The sequence below is a fragment of the Palaemon carinicauda genome, chromosome 20 (genome assembly GCF_036898095.1).
Source record: "Palaemon carinicauda isolate YSFRI2023 chromosome 20, ASM3689809v2, whole genome shotgun sequence".
Lineage (NCBI taxonomy): Eukaryota > Metazoa > Arthropoda > Malacostraca > Decapoda > Palaemonidae > Palaemon > Palaemon carinicauda.
Window position 1 is genome coordinate 119,883,743 of NC_090744.1, and position 13,960 is coordinate 119,897,702.

A 13,960-nucleotide genomic window follows, 5' to 3' on the forward strand; every position below is an offset into this window, starting at 1 on the left:
GCAGTTAAGCCAAGCGTCTTTGGGCCAGGCAGTTAAGCCAAGCATCATTAGGCCAGGCAGTTAAGCCAAAAATCACTAGGCCAGGCAGTTAAGCCAAGCATCATTATTCCAGGCAGTTAAGCCAAGCATCATTATTCCAGGCAGTTAATTCAAGCATCATCTGGCCAGGCAGATAAGCCAAGCATCATTAGGCCTTTCAGTTAAGCCAAGAATCATTTTGCCAGGCAGTTAAGCCAAGCATTATAAGGACAGGCAGTTAAGCCAAGCATCATTAGGCAAGGCAGTTAAGCCAAAAATCACTAGGCCAGGCAGTTAAGCCAAGCATCATTTTGCCAGGCAGTTAAGCCAAGCATTATTAGGCCAGACAGTTAAGCCAAGCATCAATAGCCCTTGCAGTTAAGCCAAGCATCATTATGCCAGGCAGTTAAGCCAAGCCTCATTAGGCTAGGCAGTTAAGCCAAGCATCATTAGGCCTTGCAGTTAAGCCAATCATCCTTAGGATAGGCAGTTATGCCAAGCATTATTAGGCCAGGCAGTTAAGCCAAGCATCATTAGACCGGTCAGTTAAGCCAAAAATCACTAGGGCAGGCAGTTAAGCCAAGCATCATTATGCCAGGCAGTTAAGCCAAGCATCATCAGGCTAGCCAGTTAAGCCTAGAATCCTTAAAAAAATATATATATATATTCAGGCAGTTAAGACAAGCATCATTAGCCTAGGCAGTTAAGCCTGGCATCCTTAAACCTAAAAAAAAAAAAAAAAAAAAAATAGGCCAGGCAGTTAAGACAAGCATCATTAGCCTAGGCAGTTAAGCCTGGCATCCTTAAACCTAAAAAAAAAAAAAAAAAAAAAAAAAATTAGGCCAGGCAGTTAAGACAAGCATCATTAGCCTAAGCAGTTAAGCCTGGCATCCTTAAACCTAAAAAAAAAAAAAAAAAAAAAAAAATAGGCCAGGCAGTTAAGACAAGCATCATTAGCCTAGGCAGTTAAGCCTGGCATCCTTAAACCTTAAAAAAAAAAAAAAAAAAAAAAATAGGCCAGGCAGTTAAGACAAGCATCATTAGCCTAGGCAGTTAAGCCTGGCATCCTTAAACCTAAAAAAAAAAAAAAAAAAAAAAAAAAATAGGCCAGGCAGATAAGCCAAGCATCATTAGGCCTTTCAGTTAAGCCAAGAATCATTTTGCCAGGCAGTTAAGCCAAGCATTATAAGGACAGGCAGTTAAGCCAAGCATCATTAGGCAAGGCAGTTAAGCCAAAAATCACTAGGCCAGGCAGTTAAGCCAAGCATCATTTTGCCAGGCAGTTAAGCCAAGCATTATTAGGCCAGACAGTTAAGCCAAGCATCAATAGCCCTTGCAGTTAAGCCAAGCATCATTATGCCAGGCAGTTAAGCCAAGCCTCATTAGGCTAGGCAGTTAAGCCAAGCATCATTAGGCCTTGCAGTTAAGCCAATCATCCTTAGGATAGGCAGTTATGCCAAGCATTATTAGGCCAGGCAGTTAAGCCAAGCATCATTAGACCGGTCAGTTAAGCCAAAAATCACTAGGGCAGGCAGTTAAGCCAAGCATCATTATGCCAGGCAGTTAAGCCAAGCATCATCAGGCTAGCCAGTTAAGCCTAGAATCCTTAAAAAAATATATATATATATATTCAGGCAGTTAAGACAAGCATCATTAGCCTAGGCAGTTAAGCCTGGCATCCTTAAACCTAAAAAAAAAAAAAAAAAAAAAAAAAAATAGGCCAGGCAGTTAAGACAAGCATCATTAGCCTAGGCAGTTAAGCCTGGCATCCTTAAACCTAAAAAAAAAAAAAAAAAAAAAAAAAAAAATAGGCCAGGCAGATAAGCCAAGCATCATTAGGCCTTTCAGTTAAGCCAAGAATCATTTTGCCAGGCAGTTAAGCCAAGCATTATAAGGACAGGCAGTTAAGCCAAGCATCATTAGGCAAGGCAGTTAAGCCAAAAATCACTAGGCCAGGCAGTTAAGCCAAGCATCATTTTGCCAGGCAGTTAAGCCAAGCATTATTAGGCCAGACAGTTAAGCCAAGCATCAATAGCCCTTGCAGTTAAGCCAAGCATCATTATGCCAGGCAGTTAAGCCAAGCCTCATTAGGCTAGGCAGTTAAGCCAAGCATCATTAGGCCTTGCAGTTAAGCCAATCATCCTTAGGATAGGCAGTTATGCCAAGCATTATTAGGCCAGGCAGTTAAGCCAAGCATCATTAGACCGGTCAGTTAAGCCAAAAATCACTAGGGCAGGCAGTTAAGCCAAGCATCATTATGCCAGGCAGTTAAGCCAAGCATCATCAGGCTAGCCAGTTAAGCCTAGAATCCTTAAAAAAATATATATATATATATTCAGGCAGTTAAGACAAGCATCATTAGCCTAGGCAGTTAAGCCTGGCATCCTTAAACCTAAAAAAAAAAAAAAAAAAAAAAAAATAGGCCAGGCAGTTAAGACAAGCATCATTAGCCTAGGCAGTTAAGCCTGGCATCCTTAAACCTAAAAAAAAAAAAAAAAAAAAAAAAAAATAGGCCAGGCAGTTAAGACAAGCATCATTAGCCTAGGCAGTTAAGCCTGGCATCCTTAAACCTAAAAAAAAAAAAAAAAAAAAAAAAAAAATAGGCCAGGCAGATAAGCCAAGCATCATTAGGCCTTTCAGTTAAGCCAAGAATCATTTTGCCAGGCAGTTAAGCCAAGCATTATAAGGACAGGCAGTTAAGCCAAGCATCATTAGGCAAGGCAGTTAAGCCAAAAATCACTAGGCCAGGCAGTTAAGCCAAGCATCATTTTGCCAGGCAGTTAAGCCAAGCATTATTAGGCCAGACAGTTAAGCCAAGCATCAATAGCCCTTGCAGTTAAGCCAAGCATCATTATGCCAGGCAGTTAAGCCAAGCCTCATTAGGCTAGGCAGTTAAGCCAAGCATCATTAGGCCTTGCAGTTAAGCCAATCATCCTTAGGATAGGCAGTTATGCCAAGCATTATTAGGCCAGGCAGTTAAGCCAAGCATCATTAGACCGGTCAGTTAAGCCAAAAATCACTAGGGCAGGCAGTTAAGCCAAGCATCATTATGCCAGGCAGTTAAGCCAAGCATCATCAGGCTAGCCAGTTAAGCCTAGAATCCTTAAAAAAATATATATATATATATTCAGGCAGTTAAGACAAGCATCATTAGCCTAGGCAGTTAAGCCTGGCATCCTTAAACCTAAAAAAAAAAAAAAAAAAAAAAAAAAAATAGGCCAGGCAGTTAAGACAAGCATCATTAGCCTAGGCAGTTAAGCCTGGCATCCTTAAACCTAAAAAAAAAAAAAAAAAAAAAAAAAAAAACAGGCCAGGCAGTTGAGACAAGCATCATTAGCCTAGGCAGTTACGCCTGGCATCCTTAAACCTAAAAAAAAATAAAAAAATATTATGCCAGGCAGTTAAGACAAGCATCATTAGCCTAGGCAGTTAAGCCTGATATCCTTAAACCTAAAAAAAAAAAATTATAAAATAATATTCCTTTCACAAAAATAATAATACCGGTATATTCCTTTTATAAAATAAGCGGCGTCGCTATGAAATAAAACCATTTCTCCTTTCACAAAATAAAAATAAATTAATATTCCCTTAAAGAATATTCTTATCACTAAAATTTTTTATTTTAATTTTTAATTTTTTTCTTTGGTTTTCTATTTCTTATTTTTTTTTTTTGGTTTTTTATTTTATATTTTTTTTTCGTTTTTTTTTTTCATTTTTTATTTGCTTTCTTTCTGGCTTCTTAATTATTTTGGATTTTTTCCTCCTGAGTTCGTTCGTTATGAACCTTATTTTCGCTTGTTTCTAAAACCGGAACTACGGGTCCAAGGGGGGCCCAAGAGTAAGCCTTGTCCCGTTTTGGTTTCTTCTTCTTTGGTTTCCTTACCAAAAGTTTCCTTGTAGGTCCTTCTCCTTCTTGTTTTTCTTCCTTCACAACGACTACTTTCTTGTCATCTTCTGCTGCAGCTTCACAACTTTCAATGTCACCCATTCCTTCATCTTTTATAACGTTTTCCAAATCTCTCTTCTGAAGTTCCTTCTTCAGTGAAGAGATGACATCCTTCGCTGCGGATAATTCTTTCTTCATTTGATCTTCTACGTTAGTCATTCGAACAATCTTACCGTTCAAATTTTTTTCTCGTTTAACTTTGTTCTCCAGTTGTTCTCGAAGACCTTCGTTCTTCTTTGTGACTGTGAACACTGCCTCCTTTAGCTCATGATTTTGTACCAGAGCTTTAGAAAACTCTCCCTGCAGCTCTTCTACTAGCCTTTGGTGTCCTTGGCTTCTTTTCTGATCATTAGCACGAGCCTCCATCAGCTCTTTTTCTAGTTTGATTTTCTCTAGAGCCAATTCTTCTTTAAGGAAGCTTTGTTCCTTATTGGATATTTTGAGAACTTCATTCTTTGCCAGAAGTATCGATTTCAGCTCGTCATGAGCCTCGATTTCCTTCTTGGCCTTTTCCAGTTCCTCATTCAACTGAACTATTTTCATTGTGTTTTCTTCATCCAAAGTCACTTTATCTTCAAGCTCTTGTTTCAGAGCTTCCTTCTCTCCCATAAGTTCTGATTGCATTTGAATATGGGCATCATTTTTCTCCTGAGCCATTTTCAGCTCCGCTTTCAACTCTTGGATTGATTGATAGTAATCAACAAGTTGATTTTCATGTTCTTCAATCACAGCTTGTTTATTTGCAAGTTCTTTAGCCATGGTCTCATTCTTTCGCTTGAGATCTTCAATCTCGGTGTCTCCGTCAGTCTGAACTGTTACATCTGTGTTAGAGATGGGTTCAGGGTCTACCTGAACTTCTACCTCTCGGTTAGAGATAAGATGTTCAGTCTGTACCTGAACGTCTATATCTCTGTTAGAGGTAAGAAGTCCAGGGTGTACCTGAACTTGTGCATTTCTATTAGAGATAACACTCCCTGCGCCTCCTGGCAGCAGCAGCTGTTCCTCCTCGCCGGAAAGCAAAGGATCTTTCCTACTGATGACAGCTTCCGTCTCCTCAGAAACTCCATCGAGTTCCTCCTGGTCCAAGACAGGCTCGAGTTCCTGACTCTTTTCCTCCTCGGCCCAGAATTTCCTCATCAGAAGACGTAGTCCTTCCAGTTCCATCAACTGGGGTTGCTGATCCTGAAACCCGTCTTCGGAAGAGGGACCTCCAAGTAGATATTTCTTCCCGTTCTCGCTGATAGCTTTCAATGCGTTGTTTGTGAACATCGTTGTAAAACTCAGAATGCAGATCACTTGACTTTGATCAGGTATAATTTGAAGAAATCGAGGTAGGTCCTCGCAGAAATATCAACTCCGAGATTGAAGGAATTTTGAAGACTGGAGACGTCTTCGTTGGCTTCGATCTCGTCTCCTGAAACTGATTCCGATTATAATTCGAATGAGAGCGAGACTTTGAAGACGTCTTCGTTCGCTTTCGGAAAAATCTTCACTCGGTCTTCACCGAAACTTACTTTCTGCTCCTGAAGAAGACAAGTTTGTCTCAATGAATATTCCTTTAGTAATTTCATTTCCCCGAAGGAAATATAAAGAAAGATAGATAGATAGATAGATAGATAGAATTTATTGATAGATACATAAATATATAGATAGATAGAATTGTATTTATAAGAAAAAGTTTAAATTCTTATGAGGTTTGAATGAAGACTCGGATGAGTTGTAGATTAGAAAGTAATATAATGATAATATATACATATATATATATATATATGTGCATATATATATATATATATATATATATATATATATATATATATATATATATATATATATATATATATATATATACATATATATATATATATATATATATATATATATATGTAAAGAAGGATATATACACTTGTGTATATATTATAATTGCGTTTATATATATATATATATATATATATATATATATATATACTATATATATATATATATATATATATATATATATATATATATATATATATATATATATATATATATATATATATATATATATATATATATGGTTGTGTGTGTATATGAATTAGATGATATATCTACTGTATATATATATATATATATATATATATATATATATATATACTGTATATATATATGAATAAATGTGTATATATCTGCACATATGTGTGTATATTATATGTATATATATGTATGTAAATGTGTATATGTATGCATGTATATATATATGCATGTATATATATATATATATATATATATATATATATAATAGGATACATACACATGTATGCATATTTTATTTGTGTGTGTATATATATATATATATATATATATATATATATATATATATATATATATATATATATATACACTTGTGTGTGTGTATTCTCATCAGCTTGCTCATTTCGTTACTTCTGAGAGTCCCCAGCCTAAAATCCTAATTTAGTCCGGAAGCAATAAAGTACTCAGCCTTAGGATTCCAACCCCCCCCCCCCCCCTTGATATAATCTGTCAAAAGATATATCTCATATTTCTGGACCATTTACGTACATTCCAATTAAGCGAAAGATTTTGGACGTCCCCCTCCCCCTCTGCCGTTTTCAACCAAGGCCAGTTTAGATAAAGAAAGAAGAGTCGTCAAAAGAGTCGTTTGGATCTCGGCGCTGGTTTGATTCCCCAGATGTACAATATACGTCATTGTTGGAGTAGAATTTAAACATGTGTTGCCTATAAACTGGATTTTGTACCAGAGCGTGAAATTCATAAGGAACACCAAGAGAAAGTTATATATAAAAAAAGGTAAATAACGCGCAACATATATGGGGCAGCCTTTTAAAAAATGGGAAGCGATACTGCGGCAAATGGCTCAATTATGTCCAATTAAGACTTAGTGATAAATTTGATACCATATTATCTCAATTCTCTCTTTTCTTTTCTTTTTGTGTGTGTGTTTGTGTGGAAATAGGTGAAAACCGTTTATATGTTTGGTTTTTCAGTTTACGAATAATATTCTCATCGTATTTTCCGAATAATTGATTCTTTATTTTCATGAGCAAGATGAAAAAATATCGGTATTGTTTCTTACTGATTATGAAAATAAGAAATATAGAATATAATACTATTTTATCAAAAAGTTATAAGATAATTAATATAACCCACCATGGATATATTATAATAGAACTTTGCTTATCGAAGGGATTTAATATATGAATCGTTTTCTTTCCTTTCAATGAATATTTAAGAGGAAAAAAAATCAGATTCTTAAATTCTATTAAGTGAATCACAATATATGAATCATCTTAGAAAAGCCAATCCCCTTAAAATTAAACAAATAAATCATCAATCACAACCAGTAATTGCAAGTGATTTGCGCTCGGTGAAATACAAGTATGGTACCATAAGTTATTGAACAGTAATTCATTTGAGTAATAACTTATGGAGGTGTGTGTGTGTGTGTGTGTGTGTGTTTTTTTTTTTTTTTAATCATGACGATGTGAGTAAGGGACGCCTACAGATATTTGCTTTTCACGGAATACCAGATAATTTTCCTTATATATCACCTGCCTAATTATATCCTATATATACAGACACCCTTTGATAAATATCCCATACACCCTTTGATAACTCTACATATAATCCTATTTATAGCGAATGTTTTGCTGAAGGAAAGTCTTGACGTCAAAACGTGGGCAACAATTTCATGGCTGAAGATAAATAATAGAAAACTCTTTGGAAAGTTGAACAAACGATCTCTCTCTCTCTCTCTCTCTCTCTCTCTCTCTCTCTCTCTCTCTCTCTCTCTCTCTCTCTCTCTCTCTCTCTCTCTCTTATCTATGTGTATATTTCAATGTCACGTCTATAAACAATGTGTGTGTGTATATATATATATATATATATATATATATATATATATATATATATACATATATACACACAAGTTTTTATGGATATGACATTTAAATATACACATAAATGAATGTATATGATCAACTAATTTAGAGACGTTATATCGGTACAGAAATAACCTTATCTATCATTCCATTTAATTATAATACGTATTGTTATTAATAAGAATAAACCTGCATTCATACGAAGACGAAAACCACCCATATTTTTCTATTCATCTTGTCGAAGAGCTCACGAGTCTCTCTTGATGAAATGCTTGTGTACTTGGAGATGTGAGATATGAGGAAACGAGATGATGGAAGATTGTACACACATATTCTCTCTCTCTCTCTCTCTCTCTCTCTCTCTCTCTCTCTCTCTCTCTCTCTCTCTCTCTCTCGCTCTCTCTCTCTCTCTGCTCGATTAATTCTCTTGCGACAGATTTTTTAAGAGATACTCAAACATCTTAATCATTATATTTTATTATGACATTCCGGTTGAAATCAAAATCATTCAATGGTTGAATCAGGTGCAGACTGCTCCAGTTTGAGGAGACAAACACTCAGTGACAAGGTTGAGTAAATAGGAAAAGATGAGGAAAGAGGAAAGAAAACAAGATTGGAAAGCGCATAACAAAATATTTATTCAGATCATGGAATATTAACTTCATTGTGATTAGGTTAGTCTTGCTTGTTAGAAAAGTGAATACAGAATATAGAAATGTAAAGGCCAAATATAATATTATAACTGTGAAAGTGACTTACCAAAGAAATATGTTTGTAGAAGATTTATTTTTAGATCCGTTGATAATATTTCTAATGGAAATAAAATGATGAATTATCTCATACAAAATTAAATTTTCTCCTCATTCAAATATTATGTTAATCAAAATCTTAGTTTTTTTTATAATCAACTGACGCTTTATATATATATATGTATATGTATATATATATATATATATATATATATATATATATATATATATATACATACATATATGTATATATACTTCAACATTAAAACATATGCAACATTCAGAGATATAGAACTCAACATTAGAGTGTGTCATTGACACTGTATTAAGTAAAAATCGTATTATTTCCTCGAATGTACTACTCGCCAGCTTCTTCAATGAAGAATATTCCAAAGTAGTTCCTTTCTCAGAGGATGATTACTTTAATGGACGAAGAACTTCATTTCCTTAGTAAGCATCTTCTAAATGTTGTAGAAACTGTGCTGTAAGTGCAAGTGGGATGGCAGCCAACAATGTTGGCCTTCTGGAAGCGTTGTAAATGTTGCAGAGGCTTGATCCAGGTTCAAAATTATTGTTATTATTATTACTTGCTAAGCTACAACCCTAATTGGAAAAGAAGGATGCTATAAGCCTAGGGGCTCCAACAGGGAAAATAGCTCGGTGAGGAAAGAAAACAAAGAAAAATAAAATATTTTAAGGAGAGCAATAAGATTAAAATAAATATCTCCTATATAAACTCTGAAACTTTTAACAAAACAAGAGGAAGAGAAATAAGATAAAATAGTGTGCCCAAGTGTACCCTCAAGCAAGAGAACTCTAACCTAAGACAGTGGAAGACCATGTTACAGAGGGTATGGCACTACCCAAGACTAGAAAACAATGATTTGATTTTGAAGTGTCCTGCTAGAAGAGCTGTTTACCATAGCTAAAACAAGAAAAAAGTAGCCACTGAATAATTACAGTGCAGTAAGAAAAATTGTTAGGTAATCTGCGTTGTCAGGTGTATGAGGACAGGAGAGAATGTGTAAAGAATAGGCCAAACTATTCTGTGTATGTGTTAGGCAAAGGGAAAAAGACCCGTAACCAGAGAGAAGGATCCAATGTACTACTGTCTGTTCAGTCAAAAGACCCCATAACTCTCCAGCGGTAGTATCTCTGGTGCCCCGGCCAACCTACTACCTCCAATGCTTAAGTTGTGTCATAGAGTGGAGAGATCAATGAGTGGGAAAAGGTCAGGGTGTCCTTGTGACGTGGGTGAGGTCCTTACTATGTCAACATGAATTATTATTGTTATTATTATTATTATTATTATTATTATTATTATTTGCTAAGCTACAGCATTAGTTGGAAAAGCAGGATGCTATAAGCCCAGGGCCCCCAACAGGGAAAATAGCCTAGTGAGAAAAGGAAAAAAAAGGAAAAATAAGATATTTCAAGAACAGTAACAACATGAAAATAAATATTTTCTACATAAACTATAAAAACTTCAACAAAACAAAAGAAGAGAAACTAGATAGAAGAGTGTGCCCGAGTGTACCCTCAAGCAAGAGAACTCTAACCCAAGACAGTGGAAGACTCACTATCAATTTCAAATGCTAAAGTGTCGTTAAGGTTGTTGGTACAAGTAGACTAATTAGAAACGTCCCTGCCTGGCGATCTATTGGACGGGAGTTCGAGATCCACTCAAACTCGATAGCATGTAGTAGCGTCTGCAACCTCACCATCTTTGCGAGTTAAGGATTGGGATTTAAGGGATCATATAGGTCTACATGCTGACTCATTAGCAGACATTTCCTGACCATCCCAGGTCCCAGCTTGGTGGAGAGGGGTCTTTGTATATATGGCCAATCTCTAGGGCATTGTCCTGTCCCTTACCTCAGTCATTCATGATGGCCTTTAATTCTTTAATCTGTTTCTGTATTATCTCCGTGGCTGAAGTTTCCCTCAGTTGTTATCTGTTCATCTCAAACATTTTATTTGCTATCAGATTACTCGTTATTATATCATAATATGATCTTTTTTTCCGTCAGCTATTTCCTAATTATTTCAAATACTAATTTTCATGTCTGCTTTTACCCAATGATTTTAATTACCCCAATTTAACTCATTTTTTCCCAATTATTCAAAACAGCCTCCTTTTTTGTTGTTTCCCCCTCCCCCCAAAAAAAATCCTATAGTTGAATCTGTATTCACTAGTATCCCCAGATTTCCTATTGTTGAATCTGTATTCTCTAATATCTCCAGATTTCTTATAGGTGAATCTGTATTCTGTAATATCCCCAGATTTCCTATAGTTGAATCTGTATTCTCTAATATCCCCAGATTTCCTTCAGTTGAATCTGTATTCTCTAATATCCCCAGATTTCCTATAGGTGAATCTGTTTTCTCTAATATCCCCAGATTTCCTATAGTTGCATCTGTTTTCTCTAATATCCCCAGATTTCCTATAGTTGCATCTGTTTTCTCTAATATCCCCAGATTTCCTATAGTTGCATCTGTTTTCTCTAATATCCCCAGATTTCCTATAGTTGCATCTGTATTCTCTAATATCCCCAGATTTCCTATAGTTGAATCTATATTCTCTAATATCCCCAGATTTCCTATACTTGAATCTATACTCTCTAATATCCCCAGATTTCCTATACTTGAATCTATATTCTCTAATATCCCCAGATTTCCTATAGTTGAATCTGTATTCTCTAATATCCCCAGATTTCCTTCAGTTGAATCTGTATTCTCTAATATCCCCAGATTTCCTATAGGTGAATCTGTTTTCTCTAATATCCCCAGATTTCCTATAGTTGCATCTGTTTTCTCTAATATCCCCAGATTTCCTATAGTTGCATCTGTTTTCTCTAATATCCCCAGATTTCCTATAGTTGCATCTGTTTTCTCTAATATCCCCAGATTTCCTATAGTTGCATCTGTTTTCTCTAATATCCCCAGATTTCCTATAGTTGCATCTGTTTTCTCTAATATCCCCAGATTTCCTATAGTTGAATCTATATTCTCTAATATCCCCAGATTTCCTTCAGTTGAATCTGTATTCTCTAATATCCCCAGATTTCCTATAGTTGCATCTGTTTTCTCTAATATCCCCAGATTTCCTATAGTTGCATCTGTATTCTCTAATATCCCCAGATTTCCTATAGTTGAATCTATATTCTCTAATATCCCCAGATTTCCTATACTTGAACCTATATTCTCTAATATCCCCAGATTTCCTTCAGTTGAATCTGTATTCTCTAATATCCCCAGATTTCCTATAGTTGCATCTGTTTTCTCTAATATCCCCAGATTTCCTATACTTGAATCTATATTCTCTAATATCCCCAGATTTCCTATAGTTGAATCTATATTCTCTAATATCCCCAGATTTCCTTCAGTTGAATCTGTATTCTCTAATATCCCCAGATTTCCTATAGTTGCATCTGTTTTCTCTAATATCCCCAGATTTCCTATACTTGAATCTATATTCTCTAATATCCCCAGATTTCCTATACTTGAATCTATATTCTCTAATATCCCCAGATTTCCTATAGTTGAATCTATATTCTCTAATATCCCCAGATTTCCTTCAGTTGAATCTGTATTCTCTAATATCCCCAGATTTCCTATAGTTGCATCTGTTTTCTCTAATATCCCCAGATTTCCTATACTTGCATCTGTATTCTCTAATATCCCCAGATTTCCTATAGTTGAATCTATATTCTCTAATATCCCCAGATTTCCTTCAGTTGAATCTGTATTCTCTAATATCCCCAGATTTCCTATAGTTGCATCTGTTTTCTCTAATATCCCCAGATTTCCTATACTTGCATCTGTATTCTCTAATATCCCCAGATTTCCTATAGTTGAATCTATATTCTCTAATATCCCCAGATTTCCTATACTTGAATCTATATTCTCTAATATCCCCAGATTTCCTTCAGTTGAATCTGTATTCTCTAATATCCCCAGATTTCCTATAGTTGCATCTGTTTTCTCTAATATCCCCAGATTTCCTATACTTGCATCTGTATTCTCTAATATCCCCAGATTTCCTATAGTTGAATCTATATTCTCTAATATCCCCAGATTTCCTATACTTGAATCTATATTCTCTAATATCCCCAGATTTCCTATACTTGAATCTATATTCTCTAATATCCCCAGATTTCCTATAGTTGAATCTATATTCTCTAATATCCCCAGATTTCCTTCAGTTGAATCTGTATTCTCTAATATCCCCAGATTTCCTATAGTTGCATCTGTTTTCTCTAATATCCCCAGATTTCCTATACTTGCATCTGTATTCTCTAATATCCCCAGATTTCCTATAGTTGAATCTATATTCTCTAATATCCCCAGATTTCCTTCAGTTGAATCTGTATTCTCTAATATCCCCAGATTTCCTATAGTTGCATCTGTTTTCTCTAATATCCCCAGATTTCCTATACTTGCATCTGTATTCTCTAATATCCCCAGATTTCCTATAGTTGAATCTATATTCTCTAATATCCCCAGATTTCCTATACTTGAATCTATATTCTCTAATATCCCCAGATTTCCTATACTTGAATCTATATTCTCTAATATCCCCAGATTTCCTATACTTGAATCTATATTCTCTAATATCCCCAGATTTCCTATAGTTAAATCTGTATTCTCTAATATGCCCATCTTGTCTCCCGTTCTCTTGTGAATCTAATTTTTCTTTGGCATTTTCTTCCAAATCATCAGAATTGGAAACTCTCTGTCGCTCCCTTTTCCATTTCTTTTCAACCGGGCGATTCTTTTATTCATGTCCCTTCCCCATGGCGTCATCGTCATCGTTTCTTTTTTGCTCCTTTTGTTGTCTGTTTCTATTCATTCTCCATACGATGGATGGTCCCTTTTTTTACTCTTATTTTTTCTTGTTCTTTTGTTCCATTTTTTTTTCTTAGACGTCTCCTGGTTTTCCATTGTTCACACTTCAGTGAAACCCTGTTCGAGAATTTGGAAATTTTCATATTGTAATTTACCCCAAAAGGAGATTAATTTGATTTTGCTAAATGTAAGTTTCTAGGTATATATCTATATAATTCGTAATTTATAAAGTTTAACCAGCACATTTTAAAGAATGGATTTATGAGAAGTAAGTTGATTCGTTGATCTGCAAATAAGGTCACAAATTAATCGTGTTGTGGTGGCTGGTGGTAGCGTCCTTGCCTGGTGATTGCCAGACTGGTGGTCGAGTTCCGGTTTAAACTCCTTAGTTCCTTTGGGCGATGCACCCTCCTCATCCTCGTGAGCTAAGTACGGTGGTTTAGTGGAGCCTTTAGGTCCATCTGCTGAGTCATCAGCAGCTATTGCATGGCCTTCCTTGG

At 35.5% G+C, this 13,960-nt stretch overlaps 1 protein-coding gene across 1 annotated transcript; it reads right to left on the reverse strand.

The window, feature by feature from the left end:
• Positions 1 to 10,730: 10,730 nt before the first annotated feature.
• Positions 10,731 to 13,274, reverse strand: LOC137660107 (tRNA nuclease CdiA-2-like). Its single transcript, XM_068394823.1, has one exon. The coding sequence runs from the start codon at positions 13,272 to 13,274 to the stop codon at positions 10,731 to 10,733; it is 2,544 nt and encodes an 847-aa protein (XP_068250924.1).
• Positions 13,275 to 13,960: the final 686 nt, after the last annotated feature.